Here is a 23,239-nt window from a genome sequence, read left to right on the forward strand (position 1 = left end):
GTTTTTCTTTCGGTTAATTAGTTCAACTTTAAAGACGGTTTATATCTTATTGTTTGAGTCATTACCATGGATTTAGTTTTTTTTTCATTTCATTAAAAGAGCCTGTCTTGTCATAATAGCATTTTTAGTATCATGATGGTGTTTACGTTGTGGAAGTTTTCATATCATTTGTCAACAAGTTTTTAGAATCATCTTATTATAAATTTAACTTTTTTGGAGATGCTGGAAATTGTTGATATTAGCTGTGCTTGTGTATTCAAGATTGTGAACTTTAAACAATTCTATAATTATTGATTTAATAAGACCGACTGGTTTCTGCTCTTGCAAAGCATTATAAGATTTGTATGGCTGCTGAAATATTCAATTCTTCTTATCTTTTTTAGATGACTACTAATAAAAAACAAAAATAAAAGTATAATAAACATTTGAACATGCTTGGAACTTACTACATGGACAGTGGAGAAGAATGAAAAAATACTACGGTAAACGAACACCAAGTCTGCCAGTAGAGAAAGGTAAGTTTCTGTTCAATACGAGATGTAATTTTCATTACACGTTCAGGGTCATTTTTTGTACAATTTTTCAATTATGGAAGTAATATTAAACACCCCCTTCTCATAGACCCACTGGGAACCCTTCCCTCTGGAAAAATTGGCCAAAATATTGTCCCCAGTGGAAAATTGTACTCCAATTTTAGTTCCCACTGAAAAAAATCAATTAAACCAATCCTCACAACAAAAGATTATTCGTTTTCTGAATTGAAAACAATGGATTTTAAATCCCCAGCCAAAAAAATATATCATTCCCCATCATGTTTCATATCGTTTTTTTTTATCCACACTAGCTGAAAAAATTCTACCGGGTCTGTGAGAAGGGGTGTTTATGAACTAGCATAAGACATTTTACGCCATCTAGCTCCTGCTATATAAAAACGTATTGAGAAGATTTAGGACTCAGATTCTTGTTTTAAAATAAAAGAATCTTGAAGAACTTACTAAATTCAGCCCTGATTACATTTTTCTCATGTAAAAGAAATTAGTAAAGCATAACTGTTTCTCTTTCAAATTAATATCCAGGTTGATTAGAGGTAATTTCCTGTTTAGTAATTACTGCTCCCCTTTATAATGTTTAAGAAAATTGAAATCCTGCAGTGATTTGTTTGACAGAAAAGGTTTTGTTTTCAGTTGACGATGACCATTTTTGACGTCGAGAATTTTACTGAATTTTAAAGAAGGGGGGCTTGGGAAATTTTCAAATAAAAGGGGTGGCTTGCACAAATAGAGGGGGTTAATTTTTTAAGGGGGCTTGGAAGATTTGGCAATTTGCAAAAGAGTGTTTTCCATTCATTTTTAAGTTTCTCAATAATTATTATATTTATAGTTAGAGATTGTAAGAGTTTGGGGGGTTGAGAAATTTTAATTTTTGAGAGGGGGTGCCATATTTAAGGAAGGCTTGATACCCCCTCTGCCCACTAAGCCATGGCTGCGTAGTGCTAATATGTTTTAAAATTGTCGGATATATCCGACATTGGCGAAATAGGAAACCCGTGAAAATCTTTTTTTGATAATAATTTTTCTCGGCGATAGAATTTTCATCTTTTAAAAGACGAGGTGCTAAAATAAGGTAACGGCTGGAAAGGGTTAAGAATAAGTTGAGAACATTTTCAAGGCTTTACAGACTTTATAACACCCGATTTCTTATGAAATTGCACAAAATGCATTTTTTATATAAGAACCAGTAAGCTTTTGATGAGCTTCAAACTATTCTTATCCTGCTCTCATTTATAGGGTGAAATTGAGACTAGGATTTATACCCAATTTTTACTACTTCGACCCCTAAACAGTTTGAAATTGAGTTTTTTTTAAATTATTTTTCGGCCATTCCGAGCCAAATTTTGGACCTACTTTTTCGTTTTATATCTTTGTTTTCAAAGAAAAACATAAATTATAAGAATGACCACGATTAAGCATGGTTCAATTTTCAATGAAACTGATTTTGTAAGCGTAACTTGCTTAAAATTTCGCCAGAATAGCCGAAGATCACTAGGAAACCGTTCGCTGGTCTGTTCTTTTTTCACAATCTTTTCCATTTTTGCTTTAAACTACAGTCGACCTTCCATAACTCGAACCTCTTTAACTCGATCATCTCCATAAACTTGAACGCTTTTTCCTGTCTCTTGAGGAGATTCTTAGGCTATTCTGCCTCTCTATAACTCGAACTTTTACTGATTTTTGATTATCCCTTTGGCGTTCCATCAATCAACTATGTTACACTTCCCTACTTGCTCAAACTTTAATCATCAGGTAAGTCCAATCAGTGTTCCAGCTTGTTTTTATAAAATTGTATTATTTACAAAACGCTTGAAAATAAAAAGATTTTTAGGCTTGAAACTGAAAAGTTAAGAACACCAGAAGGCTTAAGACGAGTGTTCCTAACTTTTTGGGTTATCATTCTAAAGATTTATTTTTGATACAGTGGAGTCTCCATAACTGCACCTGAAGCGGAGTTTCCATAACTGCACCTCTTTCTTACAGACCCACTGGGACCCCTTCCCACTGGAAAAATTGGCCAAAATATCGTCCCCGGTGGAAAATTATCTTTGATTTTATCATCACTGACTGAAAAAATCCTTTTAGGCCTGTGAGAAGGGGGTGTATAACTCGAAAACTAACAGGGGAAACAAATTAGTTCTAGTATGGAGGCATTGTCAACTGAAGGGATCATAAAACTTTGAATTTTAAAGGAGACATTCGAAAAATTACTCCAAAATAAATATTATAAAATCATTTTAGTAAAAAGAAAACATTCTAAGAACATTTCAAGGCATGGAATCTAACATGCTATGAAACTGAAATACTTCAAAAATCTTTGACGTCCCACCTCCCTCCGTTGGAGAAGTATTCTGTCTGATGCACTCGTTTTTTTTTTTATAAGAACGTCAAAAATTTTCGAAGCCTTCGGATGTTCTTAGTTTTTTGGATTTGAAGCCTAAAAATGTTCTTAAAATGTTCTTATTTTCAGCATTTTTTGAGCATTTTGATATAATTTCTTAAGAAAATGCATGTTTTTAAGTCTCCAAAGCCTTAGAATGTTCTTAGAAGGTTCTTAAATTTTTGGGCCTCGAAGCCTTATGTTCTTATATAGTTTGTTCTTATAAAAAAAAAACGTGTACACTTTATAAGAATGTTCATGATTAAATTGGCCAAAAAATTAAGAATATGATCAGAATATCACCATCATGGAATTTGACAACAGAGTCTAAGAATGCTATTTTGAGTGCTTTTTAACTGTAAATTTCCTATTATCCCCCAATAAGGCTCACAAAAATACCATTTTATGCTTCAGGTTTGTGTATCTCATGTTCAATTTAGGTTAAATTTGGATCTTAACCTAAGATAACCTACCGTAAGAATATTTTAGGATGATTTTTCGCAAAAATTTAAGAATATCCATCATCATAATCATTATCTTTCGACCTCGGTAGAGATGATGGATTCCACCCTCTGGCGCCAAGAATCGCGGTCGCACATGGCAGTCTCCAGGTCACTATAAAGAATCCCAGTGTCCCTGCTAACTGCGTCAGTAAAAGTTAACTTTCTCGATCTTTGAACCAGCCGCTTGGGTTTCCAGAATAAGAGAGGAGATGACTTCTGTGGACGCACGAAGGCAATGACCAGCAAACTGAACACGTCCAGCCTTTAAGATGTTTGAGATAGGCTTAAGCGAACCAAGAATATCCATGATGAAATGAAAAAACACCATTCTTATAAAAAAAAGCGTGTAATTCGTTTGTGCTGTTTTAATGTTTGACGAACTTTCCAGTTTTATCAACATTCCCTCACCTTCTGTATGTGGAACGTAATATTCCTTCGTATATAGCTTATTGTATTATTTGCCGCATTGGCCTTAAGTCAGTGGAGCTAGTATGCATTAAAGATTATACTTACGTTTTTTGTTTTGAATTTTTGATGGAAGTTATGAGCTTCATTTCTTTCATTTTCTGGACAAGCATTGGTGTTTAATGAAGAAACATCTTTTTATTTCTTCAGATTGATTGATTGATTGATTGATTGATTAGGCGAGGCCAATTTAATTTGTTGTTTTATGGGCCAAGCTACCAAAAAAAGAGGGCCGGTCGGTTGGCGAAAAAATAAAAATAAAAGTAGAATTTCACCTTTACAATTTCCTAGAAAGACAGCAAAAACTGCTGCATCTTAACAAAAATGCGAGAATAAAAAGGCACAAAAAGCTCGAATTCATGGATAAAATAAAAAATTGAACATAAAATTCTCAAAACCTTGGAAAAACTACCAAAATTTGGAAAATTTGGCAGTCTGTAAAGAATTGAAAATAAAAATGTACTACCAAGATCAATTCTATTTTTATTTCGATTTTTGGAATTTCAGGGTCGGTCGGGCCCGTTAAACAACTAATCAAATTGGTTTCGCCTTATTAGGTTTCATAAAAAAATACTGATGTGGAGGATGTAATTTACACTGCCTGTAGAAGTTTTCTGTGTAAACATGCTTGTAAAGACTTAGAGAGCTTTGGTATTGTTGCAGCTGACACATGATAAATATACCTGCACAAACTTGTTAGCTTTTTGAATCATTGAGGAACTTAAATAAATAAAAGAGTCCCTTTAGTAATAAGAGATGTGAAGAGGTTTCCAGCCTCAAAATTTTAAGATTTAAGAAAGAACTTCTGGTAAATTTTTTTCCGCATTTGACATGTATGGTGATGATGGCAGAGATTTTTATTTTCCCCAGCACTGGAACTTTGGTATCTCCACTGAATAGCTTGACAAATTTCACCATCAACCAAAATTGTCTCTTACGTAAGTAGTTTTAAAGTCAGTAAAAAAAGTAACACGTCCTATACTCGTTTTAAATAGGTTTTTTTCAGTGGATCGTTTCCACCGTAATTTCTTTTTTCCAAAATCTTGGAACTCTTGTAGGAAATTGCCAACTAATGAATACCATATAAGAATGGGGGGCGTGGTTGATATAATATTTGACCCCCGGGCAATGGATCTCACCCCCCCCCTGGACACGTATCAGTTGACCCCCGGACATTCAAAATCAAATTCAAAATTGAAAATATCCACCCCTATGTTCAAACATTTTTTAGAAGAGCCCAATGTATATTATTACGCAACAAAGGATACCCCCTAAATCAGAGTGTAGTACGAAAAATATTACAAGATTAATTTTAGATTACGAAGGCCTAATAAATGAGTCGTCTTGGCTTCAGAAAATGTTTACAGTACCCTTTAAAAATTACATGAGTATTAATTTCGCGTACAGTTATGTGCACATGCAAACTTTTAGTTGAATTTTGGTTTCCAGCCGGTATCAATCGAACAAGTTCAAACGAAAATCGTGATCGAACTAATCGAATGTAAAAGACCTTTTCATAAATTACGAACATCACTTGCCTCGTTTTGGAATTATTGCCATGGTGATTAACAGCGGATTTTATTACAACTACTTTCTATTCATAAATTAATCATTATCTCAATTGACATAATCACCATGGTAATTGTTTGAATACGAGGCAAGTGATGTTCGTGACGTTATTTATGAAAAGGTCTATTGAACGCGATCGAATAATTGCGATTCGATTGTCGAACGCAGTCGAATCTCAATCGAACGGCGAATTTCTGGCTAATATTCGATTGTATTCGATTGCGTTGGAATTACGTTCGATTGAGATTCGATTAGTTCGATAAGATTGAGTGCAATTAGCCCACTCCTCTCAAGCTTTAGAGCTTTAGCGATTAATGCAATTGAACCAATCGAACGTACTAGAACATAATCGAATACAGTCGAACGTAATTGAAACAATCGAAGAACAATAGTCCTGAGTGATATTCAGCTACGCGAGTTTTCGAAAACAACAGCAGCAATATTTTTTTCTGATATTCACTTTGTTTTGCCTGAGATGGCTTGAGGCCCGACATCTAGCCCTTCGGCATAAATCTATGGATCAGACCTATACCATGTGGATATCAATGCCTTAGTAAAAAAGTATATTCAGGAGTGAATATACTTTTTTAAATCAACAATTGACGTCATCGGGTATTCAATGCATGCCTTATCATCAATGATGCAAAGATTGCTATTTAATCAGATTTTGATTTGTAAGCTTTTTTTTGAATGATTCGATTGAAGATAGCATGTTTTGCATAATTTAATAAGGTTGTTTTTGCTTATTATGCTGTATAAAACTTCGCTTTCGTTGATTTCAATGTATTCTCATGGAACGAATCTTGCAACTTTTGCTCGTTAGCTTTTAGCAATCTTTACATTTTCGCCACCTGCTTGATAAGGATGAAATTTGTTGTTTTGGAACATTTTGGTGTTGCTAAGATATTTTTTTGCAACCTTGAAGAAATTTCAGAAAAAGATGCCACGGGTTTTTGAGTTAAACGAGTACTGTAATGATTATTCAATACCAATTGATTTTTTTGATACAAAAGGTACCTTAATTTGATTTTAAGGTATTTCAATGGTGAATTTTAAGGGTTTTTTAACTTAACGTTTAATATTTGGACCCTAATCAGCCCTTATGTTTGGACCTACTTGGTGGAGGCCATGGAAATCAACTCCATCTTAGTTAGTTTTTTATATTTTTGGCTCTTATCAGCCAACCCTGCTGTAATTTTGGACATATCTAAAGGTTCTTTGAATTGACCCCTGTTCGCTAGTTTTTCCTTGGATTTTTAGCTCTAATCAGTTTTTCTCTTATTTCCAAACCTGAACGCCCTATACACGAACCTCTGTCCCTCAACTCGATTTGAAATTTTTTGTCCTATTTTAAAGTCCTTTTAATAGATCCTTGTTTCTTAGTTCGTTTTTAAAATTTTGGACTAAAATCAATCTTCCTGTTTTTTTACCTGCCTAGAGTTCCTTTTAATCGACTCTGTTCTTTAGTTCGTTTTTTCAACTCTCTTGGGTCATGCAGTCTGTTCCTCTAAAGAATCTTGCATTGTAACACGCATGCGTAATTTGTCGTTGTTTAAAACCATATGTAGTTAATTCCCGTGATAAACAAAGAGGAATGAATACTTATGGGTGGAATAGTCACTTTCGGTCGGGATTGTGGATGCCGAAATTTGTCGTTCTTTATGAAATTAATCGTTCTTTTTGTCTATTTTTAAGTAAATGTTGGATTCTTTAGATGAATGTTTAAGCCCTTTTAGAATTTACTGCCGGCTACAAATACGAATAACTTTTGATAAAGTTTGAATTAAATTGCGATTTTTTTCTCCTTGTATTGAAAAGATAACCGTAGCTATTATATTATGAAAAGCTTTTGGAAAACAGTCGAAAACGGAAGTGAAAATGCAAAAATGACGCAAAGATCCAGCTTAGCTTTAGCCCGGGCTCCACTTAAGGCTTTTTGATAGACTTGACGGCGCGATTACTTCACTGATCTCAGCGGCATCAATATTATCAAAAAGTTTTGAACCTCCTCGTTCTTTTCCTTCTTTTTTTAGATGACAGAGTTTATGGTGATGATGACGAAGATTTCAATTCTTACGAATCCAACAGCCTCATATCACCAAGAGATAGTTTCCTACGCCAACACGGCTTAAACAGCAACTCCAAGGATGACTCAACCATTCACAGACGAGCACCTTACAACAATAATTACACTAAGAAATTTCAGCAGCATCATATTAATAATTCTAATGGCAGCAATAATCCTGCTGAATTTTATAAACGTAACAATTTCAAGACTAGAGGGAAACCTGATCGTAGAGTTGTTATTAAGGATTCTACTTATATTTCAAGATTTAATTCGAACAAAGAGGATGATAATAATGTTGATGATAATGAAGATAGGGAAAAATCTACCAGGGGAGGTTACATAAATAGTTACTACCATCATAAGCCCAGTGGATATAAGGGGAGAAACTTTATACCCAATTTTCATCTGAGATTCAAAAGAGGTGGTTTTAACGGGCAAAATAATAACTTCAACAACAACTATAAACGACCGCGATTTGATAATTATGGGGATAAATTTCATTGGAACAAAAATGAGGCTGATAACAATGGAACGCAGCCTCCTTATCAGAAGAAATTTGACGGTAATGATAGTGCTGGTGACGGTGACGATGATGATGACAATGGTTCAAGGACGTCAAGTCATCATGCTGATGAGAGAAGGAATTTATCATCAGTTGTTTATACCAATGGTAGTAGATATCATCCTACAAAATATGAAAATGGTGAGATAAATATTGTCGATAATACTGGCAAGAAAATAATAATTGAAAGAAAATATTTATCCAAACACGATAGAAAACATCATAGGAGCTTTTCTACTGGTTGCCATCGTGATGATCACTATAGAAAACAGTTCTTCTTCTTCTTCAAAACATGATAAAAGTTACTCATCAAGTCGGCATCGTCATCACAGTGACCGGCATCGTAGTAGCCGACATCACGATCGCGATCATAAGAGTCGTAGTCGTAGCGACAGTCATCGTCGTAAGCATTCAAAACGTTCACGACGGTCACGTAGCAAGGAACGAAGTAGAAAAGATCATGGTGTAAAATCAAAAGATTTTTCAATGGACCTCGAAGATGCTGAAGATATTGATTATGCCGAAGCATGGGAGAGCGAAGATGATGATAGTGTTGAACACACGGAATGTGTTCTTGCAACTGAAGAAGATCTTAAAATTGGTTCAAATGCGAAAGTTGAATTAGATGATATAGCACAATTGTGCATCGATGCTTCAGTTGATTTTGAAGACGACTCAACCTGGTTAATCAGACTTGAGCAACATCCGGAGATATTGAAATTATGTAAAAGTGGATTGATTAAGAAAAGGAGGATTAGCGTTGGTTGTGGTATAAAAAGGAGAAGAAATTTATCAATGTGTAGTACATATTCGGTGATTTCTTCAGAAGAAGATAACAATAGTATTGGATCTGTGGAGAGACAAGCACGACGCCTACATGAACTAAAAGTTAAATCATTGGAGAAGCAATTAACGAAAGAAAACAGTGTGGATTCAGTCAAAGAAGATGTTGTGGGTGAGTCAAGAAATGTAAGTGAAAATGGACGGAAATCACCTACCCCTGAATCATTTTTATCTCCAACACATTTTGATTATGATACTGTTTCACTAACTCGTTCAAACTCCACTGTATCTTCAATGTCACCTCGAAAGCAGCAACAAGCTATATTATCTCCCACGTATTATAGATACGATAATATCTCGTCAGAGAACCTAAACTCTATTATATCTCCAACATATAATAATTATGATGATGAAGGTTCTCTAACAGACGAAAGTGAGATATTTCCTCCACCAGAATCAACGCTACAAAGAAACCAACATGCTAATTATGAACAAATTTCTAATGAAGATCCCCTTGGTGCAGACGTAGAATCGAGACAATGTTTTACTTTCAATCATGAAGGACCAATTTCAATTAGCAGCCCAACGCCATCACAATCTTTGGTAAATACACCGCCGAATGCCCAAAATCAAATATTAACGTATAATAATCAATTAATGGCTTACAACGGGTCAAATAATACATCGATCTCACATGGAACGGTGTTGAATTCTCAGAATCAGATATCATCAATACCTTATGGTAGTTCATTAGATGTTCAAAGACAGTCCGAAGTGCAACCAGATCGATTGACTCCTGAAGAAAAACAATTTATGTTAAAGGTAACTCATTTACTCTTCATTGTTTATTTTCAATCTAATTCTTTGATTTTTAGAGGAACTTTAGGTTACCATTCTTTTATGAATATCAGGATTCTTGAAGAGTTTCTGACACTCATCAAAAGTGTTTATTGTGATCAGCTTTCGATTACAAAAGAAGGCTTATACGGACAAAATACAAATGAAATTGATCCAAGGAGCTGAAGTTGAGACATTTTTCAACATATCGCATTAATTAATGAACAGAAAACGATGATAACTCCAACCAATCAAAGCGCACTTTCAACACCAACATTAAAGAAAAGGATCGCTTAATACAATAAGAATTCACGTTGGTGATATAAAGCACGTCAAAGGATATTTTGTAGAAATCGAGTATTGATAGTTATGTACTTGAATGGTTGATTACTATTGTGAGAACAAATGGATAATTGGTTCTGAATGATATTCTTGGATACTTCCGTCGGTTGTCATTAGATGAAACATTACATCCTCGAGTTTTCAGGGGTTTTTATTCTTTGTAATAAACTTTAATCGAATTGATTTTGTGGATTTATTCCAATGAGCCAAAAATTTAATGGCCCGGAAAACGCTTCCTTTGTACATCATTAAAGGCTCTACTTTCTATAGCTATCTACCCAAAGGTAGGGGAGGGGCCACTCTTTCTCCCTGGATTGCTTCACTTAACCTCGATCCTTCTTTTAATTGCTGAGCATCAAGCTGAGGGACATCAAGTACCTTTTTTGTACGTAGGCTTTGTAAGACCCGACTTAGGGTTGAACAGCTTTACCACTGCGCTACGGTCAAATAAAGATACCTTTACTTTAGACCTTTTGTGTGTGGGTAAACACCATGAGGAACCTTTTCAACTTTGTTGATTATTAACAGTTTATTATTAGAGTTATACTACAATTTTTTAGAGGTAGATGTACTTAGATGTGATGATGAATTTTAATTTTAATGTGGACACTAATATTTGTTGATATCTAAAATTATTACTAAATGTTTATCGAATATGGTTACCTTGCTTTGGATTGACATTTCTGTGCTAGTTTACACGGTTTTACTGGTTCGTTGTTTGAAAGATTGTACTGTATACTATAGTGCTAAGCTTTGACATTGTAAAAAGTGAGGGACATGATATGATCAAAATATTACTTGGAGGAAACGTTTCCTTAAAGCGAAAGCAAACCAACACTATCGACCCAGCAAAGAGAACTGAATTGACTAATACCCTATCCAACTGGCATAGATAGTCATTCTGGTGGGAAAAGTTAACGCTGTCAGCACTCGATTTCTACGAAACCCTTTGACGAAAGAACACATTGATAATTTTATATGAATTACGTAACGGCGTTGGATTTGTGTGGAAATCTACAAGTACAGTAGAAAGAAGAGGCTACAATGTCTTTCTGCTTCACAGCAGCTTGTGCAAAGAGATTTTATGGTTGATTATTGTTGCTTAAAAGTGTTAAGTATAAAAATTTGAAAGGTGTGGTCTGGTTCGACCAACCGTTGCCATGTTGAGCGACGTCATTGGTTATCATATAGCAACCAATATAAAATTTATCAAAATCGAAAAATGTTTGTTCTAGTCAAAGAGCTTAGAAAACTATATAATACTAATCAAAATAAAAGATCACAACTGAAAATAAGTTATGTCACGAGATATGGAAGAAATGAGGCTCGATGACGTCATAAAAATTATTTTAGAATCGATTTATAAATAATAGGTTAGCGCTGCAATTCTATGCAATTTGCCGAACTCACACTTGCCAAACCTGCACATTCCAGACTACGTAAATCGGATTAATTTGGTGTTGTCGCAAATTTTTCTTGCGAAATCGCGTGAGATCAGTGATTTGCGAATTTAAATTCACACGAAATATCTGAAAACGATGATTCGCAGAAATTAATCTCGCTAAAATAAATCCGATCAAAGTAAACACATTTTTGGCTTGTTTACTCTTTTGAATAGATAGATTTTTGAACTTGTTTGCTTGAATATTTCTGTTATCTTGGAAGATTTCCTTTGGAATGAATAAAACAAAATTGAATTTCGACCATTTGTTAAAGTTGTTGTTATTATCATTTTTAGGATGTCAAATGAAACGGGCCTCCCCACTTGTCAATTTTTCGATTTTTTCCAACCCCCCCGGACCTTATTAGGACCCCCCCGTTTATTAATTTTTGAAAAAATTCCCAGCTACCAAAAGAAAAGTTCCTTGTTTTACTCTAAAAAGCCTCAATCTAGTCTATTTTGACCCTTTTAGGGTTTTTTTAAGGTCCATTTTCCAACCCCCCGGTAATTCGGTCCCCCCGTTTATTTAATTTGAAAAATTTTTCCAAACCACCCCCCCCTCCCGTTTATTCGAACCCCCCCGTTTATTTGGCACCTAAGAGTAAGCCTTGTTTCTTTCGTATCTCGAGATAATATACTTATTTTCAGACATTTTGATCACTTATTCATGTCCTTCCGACTGGTATAAAACATTTTCGATTTTGACAGATTATTATAGTCGTTACTATGGCAACCAATGACGTCACTTTCCATCAGACGGATTGTCACATCGGGCTCAACCTCTCAAACTTCGACCAAAATACTGGAAGTATGCCAGGAAACCTGTTTTTATCGTGGAATACTTTTGGGATGGGAGGATACTTTTGCAAAAAAAAAATGGGCGTTGTCTATGTGCGTGCCTTTAAAACAGGGGTTTTCACTTTGCTTAGCCCCTCTAAGGGTTATCAAAACAACGAAAAGGATTGGAATATTTTCATAAAGTATTACTTTTCCAGTAATATTTTTTTGGATTTTTAGATCCAAAGTCAGGGTGAAAACATTGATATCGCATTCTTTTCGGGGGTAAATTGTTAAAAATCTGACATAAAATGAAAAAAAATTAATTTAGCGGATGGCCGAAAAAATAAATTTTTGCTGGAACTTAAATTTGGCGGATTTGTCTGAAATCCGCCAAATCCGCTAATTTTTTTTTCCGCCAAAATTTCTTCCCTTAAGGTATTCAACGTGACATCCTTGTTAGCAAAAAAGACTTTTTCTCCATTTATCTTTATTGCCTTCATGCTTAGGGTCAGGGTTTTACAGTGGCGTATCCACGGGAACGGTAGTATGTGGCCGGTCGCCCTCTCCCCAAAACATAAAAAAATTGACCAAAAAGGTCAAAGTTTTCCCAATAGAATGTGAAGGGGTATGGAGTTTCTCTAACCCTCACCCTGTGTGACCTTTTAAAGGTCTCTTTTTAAGCTGTTTGACATTTCTTAGACCAAAATTTCTGCGTTGCCAAAAGATTACAAAAAAAACTTTCTGTGACATGAAATTTCAATGAAATGTTTCCTGCACTCTTTGTGATCTTATTCTCGCTAACTTTGACCTTCCAATGCCTTGTTTAAGCTATTTGAGATTGCTTAGAGCAACAGTTTACGCCCGCAGCGAAAAAAGTTGCGAAAATTTTTCCAAACGCACATACTCGGCACCCCGTTTACCTTTGGCAATACAGTGGACTCTCTCTAATTCGAATTTCTATTATTCGAATCTCTCTATAATTCGAGTTTCTCTGTAATTCGAACAAATTACTCTTCCCGTGTGACTTGGAATCAGCGAGAGTTAACTGTCTGTACACCGGTCATTTTTCCGATTTTCTTGAGGTTTTGCTTCATTTCTCTATATTATTTTCATACAAAAACATTTATAAAGGAATGTCAAAGATCTAGCGCGGGTTATGAATTTGTTTGCGAATTGAAACTTTGTCTTGAAATTTGGACCACGTTGTCCCGAGATATGACCTCTAAAGTCCCAAAAACGACGACTGAGTCAGCACTTTTTTCGATTTTGAAATCGTTATATCTCGTCAACGGTTTGTTATGCAATTCTACATAACTATAAATCGCTAGAAGGGACGATTACTGCTGGAGAAACAGCAAGCTTTTTGGATTTTTTCGATCAAGTTTTTCGCCATTTTTATTTTTTTTTTGCCTTAGGTTAGACCAACCAACAATATTTTTAAGTCCCATATCATTTCTCTCAATGAACAATACTACAATATTTTGAAAAAACTGGTGCTCAAATTTAATTTTACGAGTAATTTTCGCTTATCCATATATACTTTATTCTTGAAATTTTTTTTCAACATTAGGAATTCAAAGATGATGCACAGCATGTTTCAACAGTTACCAAGATGTTTATCAGGTATGAGTTTGAACAATAGATCACTTCATAAATTACGTCACGAACATCACTTGCCTCGTTTTGAAATCATTGCCAAATGGTCTATTGTTGCGTTAGCTAATTGTTGCGTGAACTAATTTTAGCGAGAACTAATTTTGGCGAAAAAAAAAACTTGAAAAAAATGGATTTGGCGAGGCAACAATTTCTTTCATATTGGCAATCTGCACTTTATCGGTGAATAATCTGGACAATTTTTCAAGTAAAATGTTAAATAGTTCAACAAATTACTCTCTACCTCGAAAGAGATTTTACCTATCATGGCAATAAATTTGATAAAACCTTTGCTAAAAGTTTGTATTTTTGAAATTCCTTTCAGGTTGAGACCAGATTTGGAGAATGATTTGGTGGCCCTTTGTAAAGGAGTATTGGGGGAGCTTTCTGGGCCAATCAAATCAATGTGCTCCAAGTAATGTATGATAGGTTTCTCTCATCAGATAATTTTATACAACATATATAAAGGATTTTATGACAATTTTTTTAACGAATCATGTTCCATATATTTTTATACGTTTTCGATTACTTTTTGTTTTATGTTTTTATTTTGCTCCATTTTTAAAAACCCATCTGATGAATAATCCAATAAAATCCAGGTGCGAACAAACTAGCAAACGCAACAAAATGTTTCGGGTGTTTAAGTGAAGGTATTGAAACAGATTTAAACAAGTGAATAGCTATTTCCATATGACCTAAAGCACTACTAGTAAGATGAGTCTAGTGGCCTCAATTAACTCTTATGTATACCTGAAGTGTATTATTTTTGGTGAAGATTAAATTTGGTGGATTCGGCGGTTTTTGGTTAAATCTGCCAAGTGAAATACCCACCAAAATATTTTTAATTGAGCGTCCATCAAATTCAATACCCGCCGAATTTAACAAAATCTTTTTAGGATAGAAATTCTATCTGAAATCAGCATTTTTAAGTAAAAAATATTAAAAGATACCAAGTAGTTTTTGATTTACAAGTGCCTAAAATTTCCCCACCCGCCAAAATATATCTTATTCGAATTTTGCGATCCGCAAAATTAAATCCCGCCAATATTAATACATTTATTGGTATTCTTCAATTTATCGATTATTATCTTCACAACCACTAAGTCATTTTTAAACGATTTATAACTTCCAGAAAGATTATTTTTTAATATATGAATGTTTAACATAATTTCACATTATGATGACTCGTTTTACTGTTAAGTTTAGAATAGTAAAATAGATTTTACCCCGACCTTTTCTTTGTTAAAGAATACACCTTTTTCCGGTTAGCTGTTTCGTATAAAAAGTCACCAAAATTATGAGTAAACAAACCATCTCATTGGCTAAAAGCAAAAACATTAACAAAAAAATGTCCAGAGTAAGAGCACAGAAAGCACATTTTTCTCATACGCTGCGCATTTTTTTGTTTATGTTTTTGCTTTTAGCCAATGAAAACCATCTGTTTACTCGAGATTTTGGTGACTTTTTATACGAAGCAGCTAACCGTAGAAAGGTGTATTAAGATATATATTTTTGTAAATTTTTGAAATGCAGCGTTAATAATATCTGGTCATTACCGGTATTATGTTATCATTTAAATTTTAATACATTTGTTTTTGTTTACATATTTAGCACCATCGTCAAAAATAGATATTCGTATTCCATTCATTCATTCATCCATCCATTCATTTTGATCATTAATTTCCACTTATCACGACTAGACGAGACGAAAAAGATTTTACTTTGAAGAAAGAACATTGTGAAAAGCTTTGAGTTTTCTTCCTTCATAGTATTGAATTTTGACGTAGACGGACTGATTTACTTGACGAAAACCACGATTTCATAGTATTCTAAGCATATTAAAGCTTATTGTATATTTTTGTATACCTGTATCACCCCTCATCGGAAAATAGTCCTGACAAGAACCCTTCTGACTTGAGGTTTAAATATTACTGAGAGCCACCTATGTTCCAAAAAACAACCTTTGTTTGTACAGACTTGTTAAAAGCTAACTCATTTATTATCGTTATCAATTTATTTCAGTTGGTACAACTATAGGACCTAATAGTTACAGCCGTGGCCAATGTCACTGAGCTTTACTAGCTAGCGTCAATACCTAATGGACATCAAATACTTATTCCGAGAAAAAATGGTAATCTAAAAGAACGTAAAATAAAAATTAAAAACATATTAAAGACATATCCAGTAAAATCAACCAAAATGAACAAAAGAAAACAAAAAACGACAAATCAAATCAAATTTGCGGCAAAATGAAGGCAGAGCCTGAAGTCAGGTGTGGTACCAAAGAGTAAGCACTTCCTGCTACCCATGAGTCACCTGTCATCTTTACCAGAAAAATAGAAGCAGTGTTGATCAGACAGTGAAAGTTAGGAGCTAAAATACGACTCAGTATACACAATTTCTTTTTAACTTACTAGGAATTTTTCGGATTTCAGCCAAAAAATTACTTATGGATTTTTAGCTTAAAAGAATTTGGCTTTTTACCTTATTTTGTGTCCAACATTATTCAAATACCATTGGTACACGTTTTAATGCCAAAAAGGCCTCTCTTTTTTGTTGTTCTCCCGTTGATCAGTTTCAGGGCTAGGTTGCCAGAGCCAAGGTGCTTTTTCTTTAACCATCCAAGGCTGGACCATTAGCAACTCGGTTGCTCATAAAAAAATGTGTATATTATATCGTACATCTGCACCCTGAATTAAAAACTACATAACCTGACAATCTTTCTTAATACTTCAATGTTTTTTACTAAGGTTTGAAGAACTACCGGAGTTTACTATCTTAATCATAAAAAATCCACTTTCTGAAAACGTAACCAGGACTCTTTGTTATTATTTTGTAGACGACTAATTCACACATAGTAGAAAAAAAGCAAAAAGTAATGGAGGGAAGACTGGAAACTAAATCCCGTAACAATAATCGTATTATCATATAACGCCTGTACTACTGTATTACACGCATTATAAACGAATCCAGTCTATGACTTATTGTGATAAGCCACTGGACTACTTACGACCGGTGACTCAAAAAGAGTGTTCTAAATTTGTGATTTTTTACTTAATGTACTTGCTTGTTCTTTTATTTGTAAAAAAAATAATATTCTTCATTTTATCTTTTTACAGAGAAAATATTTAAACATCATTCAAAAATAACAACAAGAAATTTGAACAAAGAAGAGCCACCTTCTTGGTAAAAGTCATGGGACCTCCGACTGTGTTAATCGACTGTGTTGCCCTTCATACACCTACGAATCCGAATAATCTCATTGGTTTAAATGCTAGAAATTTTCATCAGCCGATCACTGTCGGTAACAGACAAGATATCATCAATAACCATCAACCAGATCTTCGAAAGGATTATCTTCATAACTACCCAACTGATACGGCACCATATTTTCACAACAATCCAGACATGAGAAATAATTATAGACGTCAAAATAATTACCATGATTTTGAGAACAGTTATTATGAAGAACACTCACGAGATCGATCTAGAACTTATACCAGTCGGACACATGGGAAACGATCATATAACGAAAGTGACATCCCAGAGACTGTGAGAGATGAACCTGTCGTTAAAAAGAAGCTTATTAAATGCCCTTTTTGTGATAAGAAACTAACAGACTTACGAAACCATTTGAAAAAGGTACATCAGTATGAACGTAAGAAAACCAACAACGAAGTAAAGAAAGATGCGATTTTCCAGTGCCATATCTGCCAGGAGAAGCAGTCAGACTTAACGGGACATTTACAATTGGAGCACGATTATTTACGTCATAATGCTAGATTTGAACAAAAACAACAGGAATGTATACAATACTGTCAAGCTAAGCATCATGGACAACATGTTATCCTACCGTGTGATCGTTGTGAGATATGGCTTTGTGAACCTACCCTTATTCAACATATCAAGAAATCACATCGTATGACGATGATAGGAGCTGATATTAAAGACTTGATACAGAAATATTGGGCAGGTCACAGAATCACAGCCAAAAAACTTGACCAGTATGGAAATGTTGTGGTTAGACCATCGAAGTTAAAAAGAAAAGCTACGGATCTGCTAAACCAATCAAAATTGAAACATAAAACTACGACAACGACAACAAAAACAAAAGAGCAAATTAAATCTGGTGTTGCTACACCTGGGAAAAAGTCAAACGAGGTTAGAAAGACATTTGAGAAAGCACAGAAAACTGCAACTGAAACTCTAGCTGTATCACCAGAAAAATCGCCAGAAGAGATTGCAAAAATGGCAAAGGAGATTGAGGATATGTCAAATATCAATAAAACACTGTTGAACATCGGTCAGAAGACTGACTCTATAAACGAAAGCAGGGAAACGACTGATTCAGCAGTTGATATTGACATTATTAGCAAGAATCGTTTAAAACCTGCAACTGTTAAAATTGAAGTTATTGAGATTATGAGTAGCGATGAGGAGGGTGAGAAGGAGGATAAGGAAACTATCAATTCTCGCAAACGAACAAATTTAGATATTGCTTCTCTTCCTCAAGATGAAGAAATTCAAACAAAGAAATCAAAAACTGAAAAAGTAATCGATTCCGTAAATGTGACAAATTCATCCGAAAGTTCTAAACGTTTTACTGATTTACAAAAGTCTGCATCTAATGAGCAAGATGTAAAACAAATTAACCATGAGCCTACGAAATCGAACCAGATAAAAGTTACCGAACCTTTAAAGGACGTTTCAAAATCAGCTGACGAACAATCTATAAATGCTTCCACTACCTCTACAAAAATACCCGTACAGCCTTCACAAGCATCAAATGTCAAAAACTTAACAACTATAAAACTAACATCAGGCAAAGTCGTACAGCTTGCAAAACGAACTGGAACGGTATTGAAAAAACCTCTAGAACAACCAACGAACAAAGATTCACATCCTACCAAACCACTAGCTACCAAAGACAAGAAACCTCCAAATCCACGTAATGCAAGAGTTAAACTATCCACATTAGAATTGAAGTCGAAGGATTCACACACACTAACAGGGCTTTGTTCACTCGATTCCATTCCAACTGAACATAGGACAATCCAAAGGACGACTGGAGCAAAATTTCTCTATCAATGTCCTCATTGCGAAGGTCAATATTTCTCTTTAGCGACTTATTTGATACACCATTTAGCATTTTATCACTATTACGATACTAAGATAGCGACATTTGAAACACTCAAACAGCAACAAGTTGATCGTTGTAATGTAGACCATGGTGGGATACACACACCTTTGCCATGTGAAATTTGCAATGTTTGGTTTTGTAATGTTCGATTTGTTAATCATTATCTAAATGAACATAAAATGAAATATTGTCAGATATATGCTTTGATGAATGAGTATTTAGAGTATTATTGGGATGGTATTGCTGTTGTTGCTAAAGAAATTAAGTTCGGTTCGAAAGAGGTGAAAGATATACAATGGAATAAGATTGATTATGCAGCTATTGATGAGAGATTACAAACGCCAGATTCACCAGAACCGTTAGATACCGACTCTCTAATAACTGAAGAAGCAAAAAAGTCTGAACCTCCGAATCAGAAAATATCCACTCCATGTGAAATCTCGGAAATATCTCAGATAAACGTTCAACAGAAGACCCCCAATCAAATCGAGGCAAAGACCGTCAAGCCATCACAATGTAACGTTGATATTTTCCAATCCCCTAATTCATCAGAAAAAAATCCACAATATTCACCTACTCAGAGCAAATGTAAACACTTTGTGGAGAATCCAGATTCAGTAGCTTTAGAACTTTCAAAAGAGAAATCTTTCCAGCCTGCAAGCGAACCAAAAGCCATGGATCCTCACCAACCCGTCCAAGAGAAAATCACACTACCAAATAAATATACGGAGTCGTCTACGCCAAATCCAGTTGATACCAAACTGGTTAAAACCACGCAGCCGTCCCAAATTGAAGAACCTCCATCCAAAGCAATAGACGCATCACCAACACCAACATACACGGCAGCTATTCTAACTGCAAATGTAATACCACCGCAGACGAAAACTACTCTTAATGCAGTACCACCACAAACGGAAGTAACTCTAGTTACGAAATCATCCCAGACCAAGACAACTCCAGCTGCAAAACCAACCAAAACCAATGCAACTACATCTGAAAAACCAACTAAAACCAATGCAACTACATCTGAAAAACCAACCAAAGCCAATGCATATCCAGAAAGAAAACCAACAAAGACGAAAGCAGCTTCTGCTACAAAGTTATCTCAGTCCAATGCAACTCAAGCTGAAAAGCCAATGCAGAATACTTCAACTGCTAAACCAAATCAAACAAAGGCAAGCCAGACTAAAACTATTCCGTCTGCAAAACCAGTCCAGATGAAAGCTACTCCAATAACAAAACCAACCATAACGAAGGCCACTACTGCTATAAAACCAACCAAGACGGAAATCTCTCCTTCAGCAACACCAACCAACATGAAGGCTACTCTAACAACGAAATCAACCCAGACGAATGCTCCTTCAACTGTAAAACCATCAACAACGAAGACAACTCCAACTGCTAAGCCAACCGAGACGAAAATCTCTCCAGCTGTAAAACCATCCGTAATAGAGGCAACTCCAGCTGCAAAAACAACCGAAACTAAAACCTCTCCAGCTGCAAAGACATCCGTAACGAAGGCAACTCCAGCTGTAAAACCATCCGTAACAAAGGCAACTCCAGCTGCAAAGCCATCCGTAACGAAGGCACCTCCAGCTTCTAAACCAACCGAATCAAAGGCAACTCCAGCTGTAAAACCATCCGTAACAAAGGCAACTCCAGCTGCAAAGACATCCGGAACGAAGGCACCTCCAGCTGCAAAACCATCCGTAACGAAGGCACCTCCAACAGCGAAAACAACCGAGACTAAAACCTCTCCAGCTGCAAAACCATCTGTAACGAAGGCACCTCCAACAGCGAGAACAACCGAGACTAAAACCTCTCCAGCTGCAAAACCATCCGTAACGAAGGCAACTCCAGCTGCAAAAACATCCGTAACGAAGGCACCTCCAACAGCGAAAACAACCGAGACGAAATTCTCTCCAGCTGCAAAGCCATCCGTAACGAAGGCACCTCCAGCTTCTAAACCAACCGAATCAAAGGCAACTCCAGCTGTAATACCATCCGTAACGAAGGCAACTCCAGCTGCAAAGACATCCGGAACGAAGGCACCTCCAGCTGCAAAACCATCCGTAACGAAGGCACCTCCAACAGCGAAAACAACCGAGACTAAAACCTCTCCAGCTGCAAAACCATCCGCAACGAAGGCAACTCCAGCTGCAAAAACATCCGTAACGAAGGCACCTCCAACAGCGAAAACAACCGAGACGAAAACCTCTCCAGCTGCAAAGCCATCCGTAACGAAGGCAACTCTAGCTGTAATACCATCCGTAACGAAGGCAACTCCAGCTGCAAAGCCATCCGTAACGAAGGCACCTCCAGCTTCTAAACCAACCGAATCAAAGGCACCTCCAACAGCGAAACCATCCGTAACGAAGGCAACACCAGCTGCAAAACCATCCGAAACGAAGGCACCTCCAAAAGCGAAACCATCCGTAACGAAGGCAACTCCAACTTCTAAAACAACCGAGACTAAAATCTCTCCAGCTGTAAAACCATCCGTAATAGAGGCAACTCCAGCTGCAAAGATATCCGTAGCGAAAGCACCTCCAACAGCGAAATCATCCGTAGCGAAGGCACCTCCAACAGCGAAATCATCCGTAGCGAAGGCACCTCCAACAGCGAAATCATCCGTAACGAAGGCAACTCCAGCTGTACTACCATCCGCAACGAAGGCAACCCCAGTTGCAAAAGCTTCTAAACCAACCAAGACAAAGGCAACTCTAGCTGTAATACCATCCGTAACGAAGGCAACTCGAACTTCTAAACCATCCGTAATAAAGGCAACTCCAGCTTCTAAACCAACCGAGACGAAGGCAACTCCAGCTGTAATACCATCCGTAACGAAGGCAACTCCAGCTGCAAAGCCAAGCAAGACGAAGGCTACTCTTCCAGCAAAATCATCTATAACGAAGGCTTCTCCAACAGCGAAACCATCCGTAACGAAGGTAACTCCAGCTGCAAAGCGATCTCAAACGAAGGCTACTGCACCAGCAAAACTGACACGAACGATAGCTACACCTGCTCAAACTGAAGCAAAAGACAATCAATTTACAAATCTAATCAAATCGGAAGCTGTTGAAGCCAAAGGATCAAAGCTGTGTCAATCGTTGGAGATTAAAGCTGCGTTACATTCAAGTTGTACATCTGTGAATATTATGCCCAACACTCATGAAGATGCACCCGATAAAGAATATACCTCCACGTTGACCCAAACAATCGAAACGAATTTCGTTGAGAATGCTTCTATCGCAACACAAGCATCAGATAACGATATTTCAAAGGCACCTCCAATCAACTTGTGTACAAACTGCTCAAAACCGAAAGAGGTTGGCCCAAGAACATCATCTGATCTCGAGGTAATGATACTTATTCTATATACTATCCCTTTTGTAAGAGAAAACTGTTGTTTCCATACAAATGAAGATGAAGAGACCTGGGAAGATTTACTTTTACTAGAGACTAAAACTTATCTTTCTTTCTTTTCGCTTATTAGCAATGTTTTAATTGTATGAAGAAATTATTCTATTATTCAGCAGGTTTAAAACGAGTAGCTAAACTTTATATTTTCAATCTTGTAGGGGTTTGTACAAGACGTCGAAAGTATTGCTACAATGACGAAATTGTTTATCAGGTAAGGGATTATGTTCTGTAAAATACACATAGAACACATTCTTTTTTCAAGAGTCGACACAAGTTGAGACTAACGTTTTGGGTTGTTCTTGAGATTCTTCATAGTCCAAACAGAATATTAACTATTGTTCTGAGGGCCTAAATCTGAGCCTCGTGTTCAGAATTTTGCTATTTCTACATTTTTAGGCAAGCACCTGATTTAAAAGACCGATTGACATCAATTTGTAAGAATGTCTTGGGTGAGCTTTCAAAACCTTTCAAAATAAGCAGTGGAGCTCAGAAGAAATAAATCACAACACAATCTCATTGTAAATAGGTCTATGCATAATAAATTTACACGAGTTCTAAAAATATTTGGGTGAAGCATATAAATGGACATTTATTGGGTTGAAGTGCTATGTTCCATATGATAGTTGTCTTTTAATAAGTGTCAATTTTAATTTGTGGCGATTATCGAATTAAAAAAAGTTAAGCTAACTACCACACTTCAAAGAAACTTGAATTAGCACTTTATTTTGAAGTTGGGATAAAT

The 23,239-nt window shown here is 35.9% G+C and overlaps 2 protein-coding genes across 2 annotated transcripts; both read left to right on the forward strand.

Annotated features, from left to right (window-relative positions):
- The first annotated feature begins 383 nt into the window (after nt 1-383).
- Nucleotides 384-14,442, forward strand: LOC136813110 (serine/arginine-rich splicing factor 4-like). The gene is made up of 4 exons (XM_067069632.1): nt 384-515; nt 7,502-9,703; nt 13,852-13,904; nt 14,260-14,442. Exons 2-4 carry the CDS (start codon nt 8,351-8,353, stop codon nt 14,351-14,353), a joined length of 1,500 nt encoding a protein of 499 aa, XP_066925733.1. The 5' UTR covers nt 384-515; nt 7,502-8,350; the 3' UTR covers nt 14,354-14,442.
- A 2,505-nt stretch (nt 14,443-16,947) lies between these two features.
- Nucleotides 16,948-23,226, forward strand: LOC136813094 (mucin-17-like). The gene is made up of 3 exons (XM_067069612.1): nt 16,948-22,433; nt 22,656-22,708; nt 22,894-23,226. The coding sequence occupies exons 1-3, from the start codon at nt 17,130-17,132 to the stop codon at nt 22,994-22,996; spliced, it is 5,460 nt and encodes a 1,819-aa protein (XP_066925713.1). The 5' UTR covers nt 16,948-17,129; the 3' UTR covers nt 22,997-23,226.
- Nucleotides 23,227-23,239: the final 13 nt, after the last annotated feature.

Source organism: Clytia hemisphaerica, unplaced genomic scaffold (genome assembly GCF_902728285.1).
Source record: "Clytia hemisphaerica strain Z4C2 unplaced genomic scaffold, Clytia hemisphaerica genome assembly, whole genome shotgun sequence".
Classification (NCBI taxonomy): domain Eukaryota; kingdom Metazoa; phylum Cnidaria; class Hydrozoa; order Leptothecata; family Clytiidae; genus Clytia; species Clytia hemisphaerica.

What these genes read in the sequence shown, in the direction of transcription:
- LOC136813110 (XM_067069632.1), top strand. Translation starts at nt 8,351, where the DNA reads ATGATCACTATAGAAAACAGTTCTTCTTCTTCTTCAAAACATGATAAA. An exon ending in AAAAACAATTTATGTTAAAG is followed by an intron (nt 9,704 to 13,851) that starts GTAACTCATTTA and finishes TTTCAACATTAG; the next exon opens with GAATTCAAAGATGATGCACA. An exon ending in GTTACCAAGATGTTTATCAG is followed by an intron (nt 13,905 to 14,259) that starts GTATGAGTTTGA and finishes AATTCCTTTCAG; the next exon opens with GTTGAGACCAGATTTGGAGA.
- LOC136813094 (XM_067069612.1), top strand. Translation starts at nt 17,130, where the DNA reads ATGGGACCTCCGACTGTGTTAATCGACTGTGTTGCCCTTCATACACCT. An exon ending in GAACATCATCTGATCTCGAG is followed by an intron (nt 22,434 to 22,655) that starts GTAATGATACTT and finishes TCAATCTTGTAG; the next exon opens with GGGTTTGTACAAGACGTCGA. An exon ending in ATGACGAAATTGTTTATCAG is followed by an intron (nt 22,709 to 22,893) that starts GTAAGGGATTAT and finishes CTACATTTTTAG; the next exon opens with GCAAGCACCTGATTTAAAAG.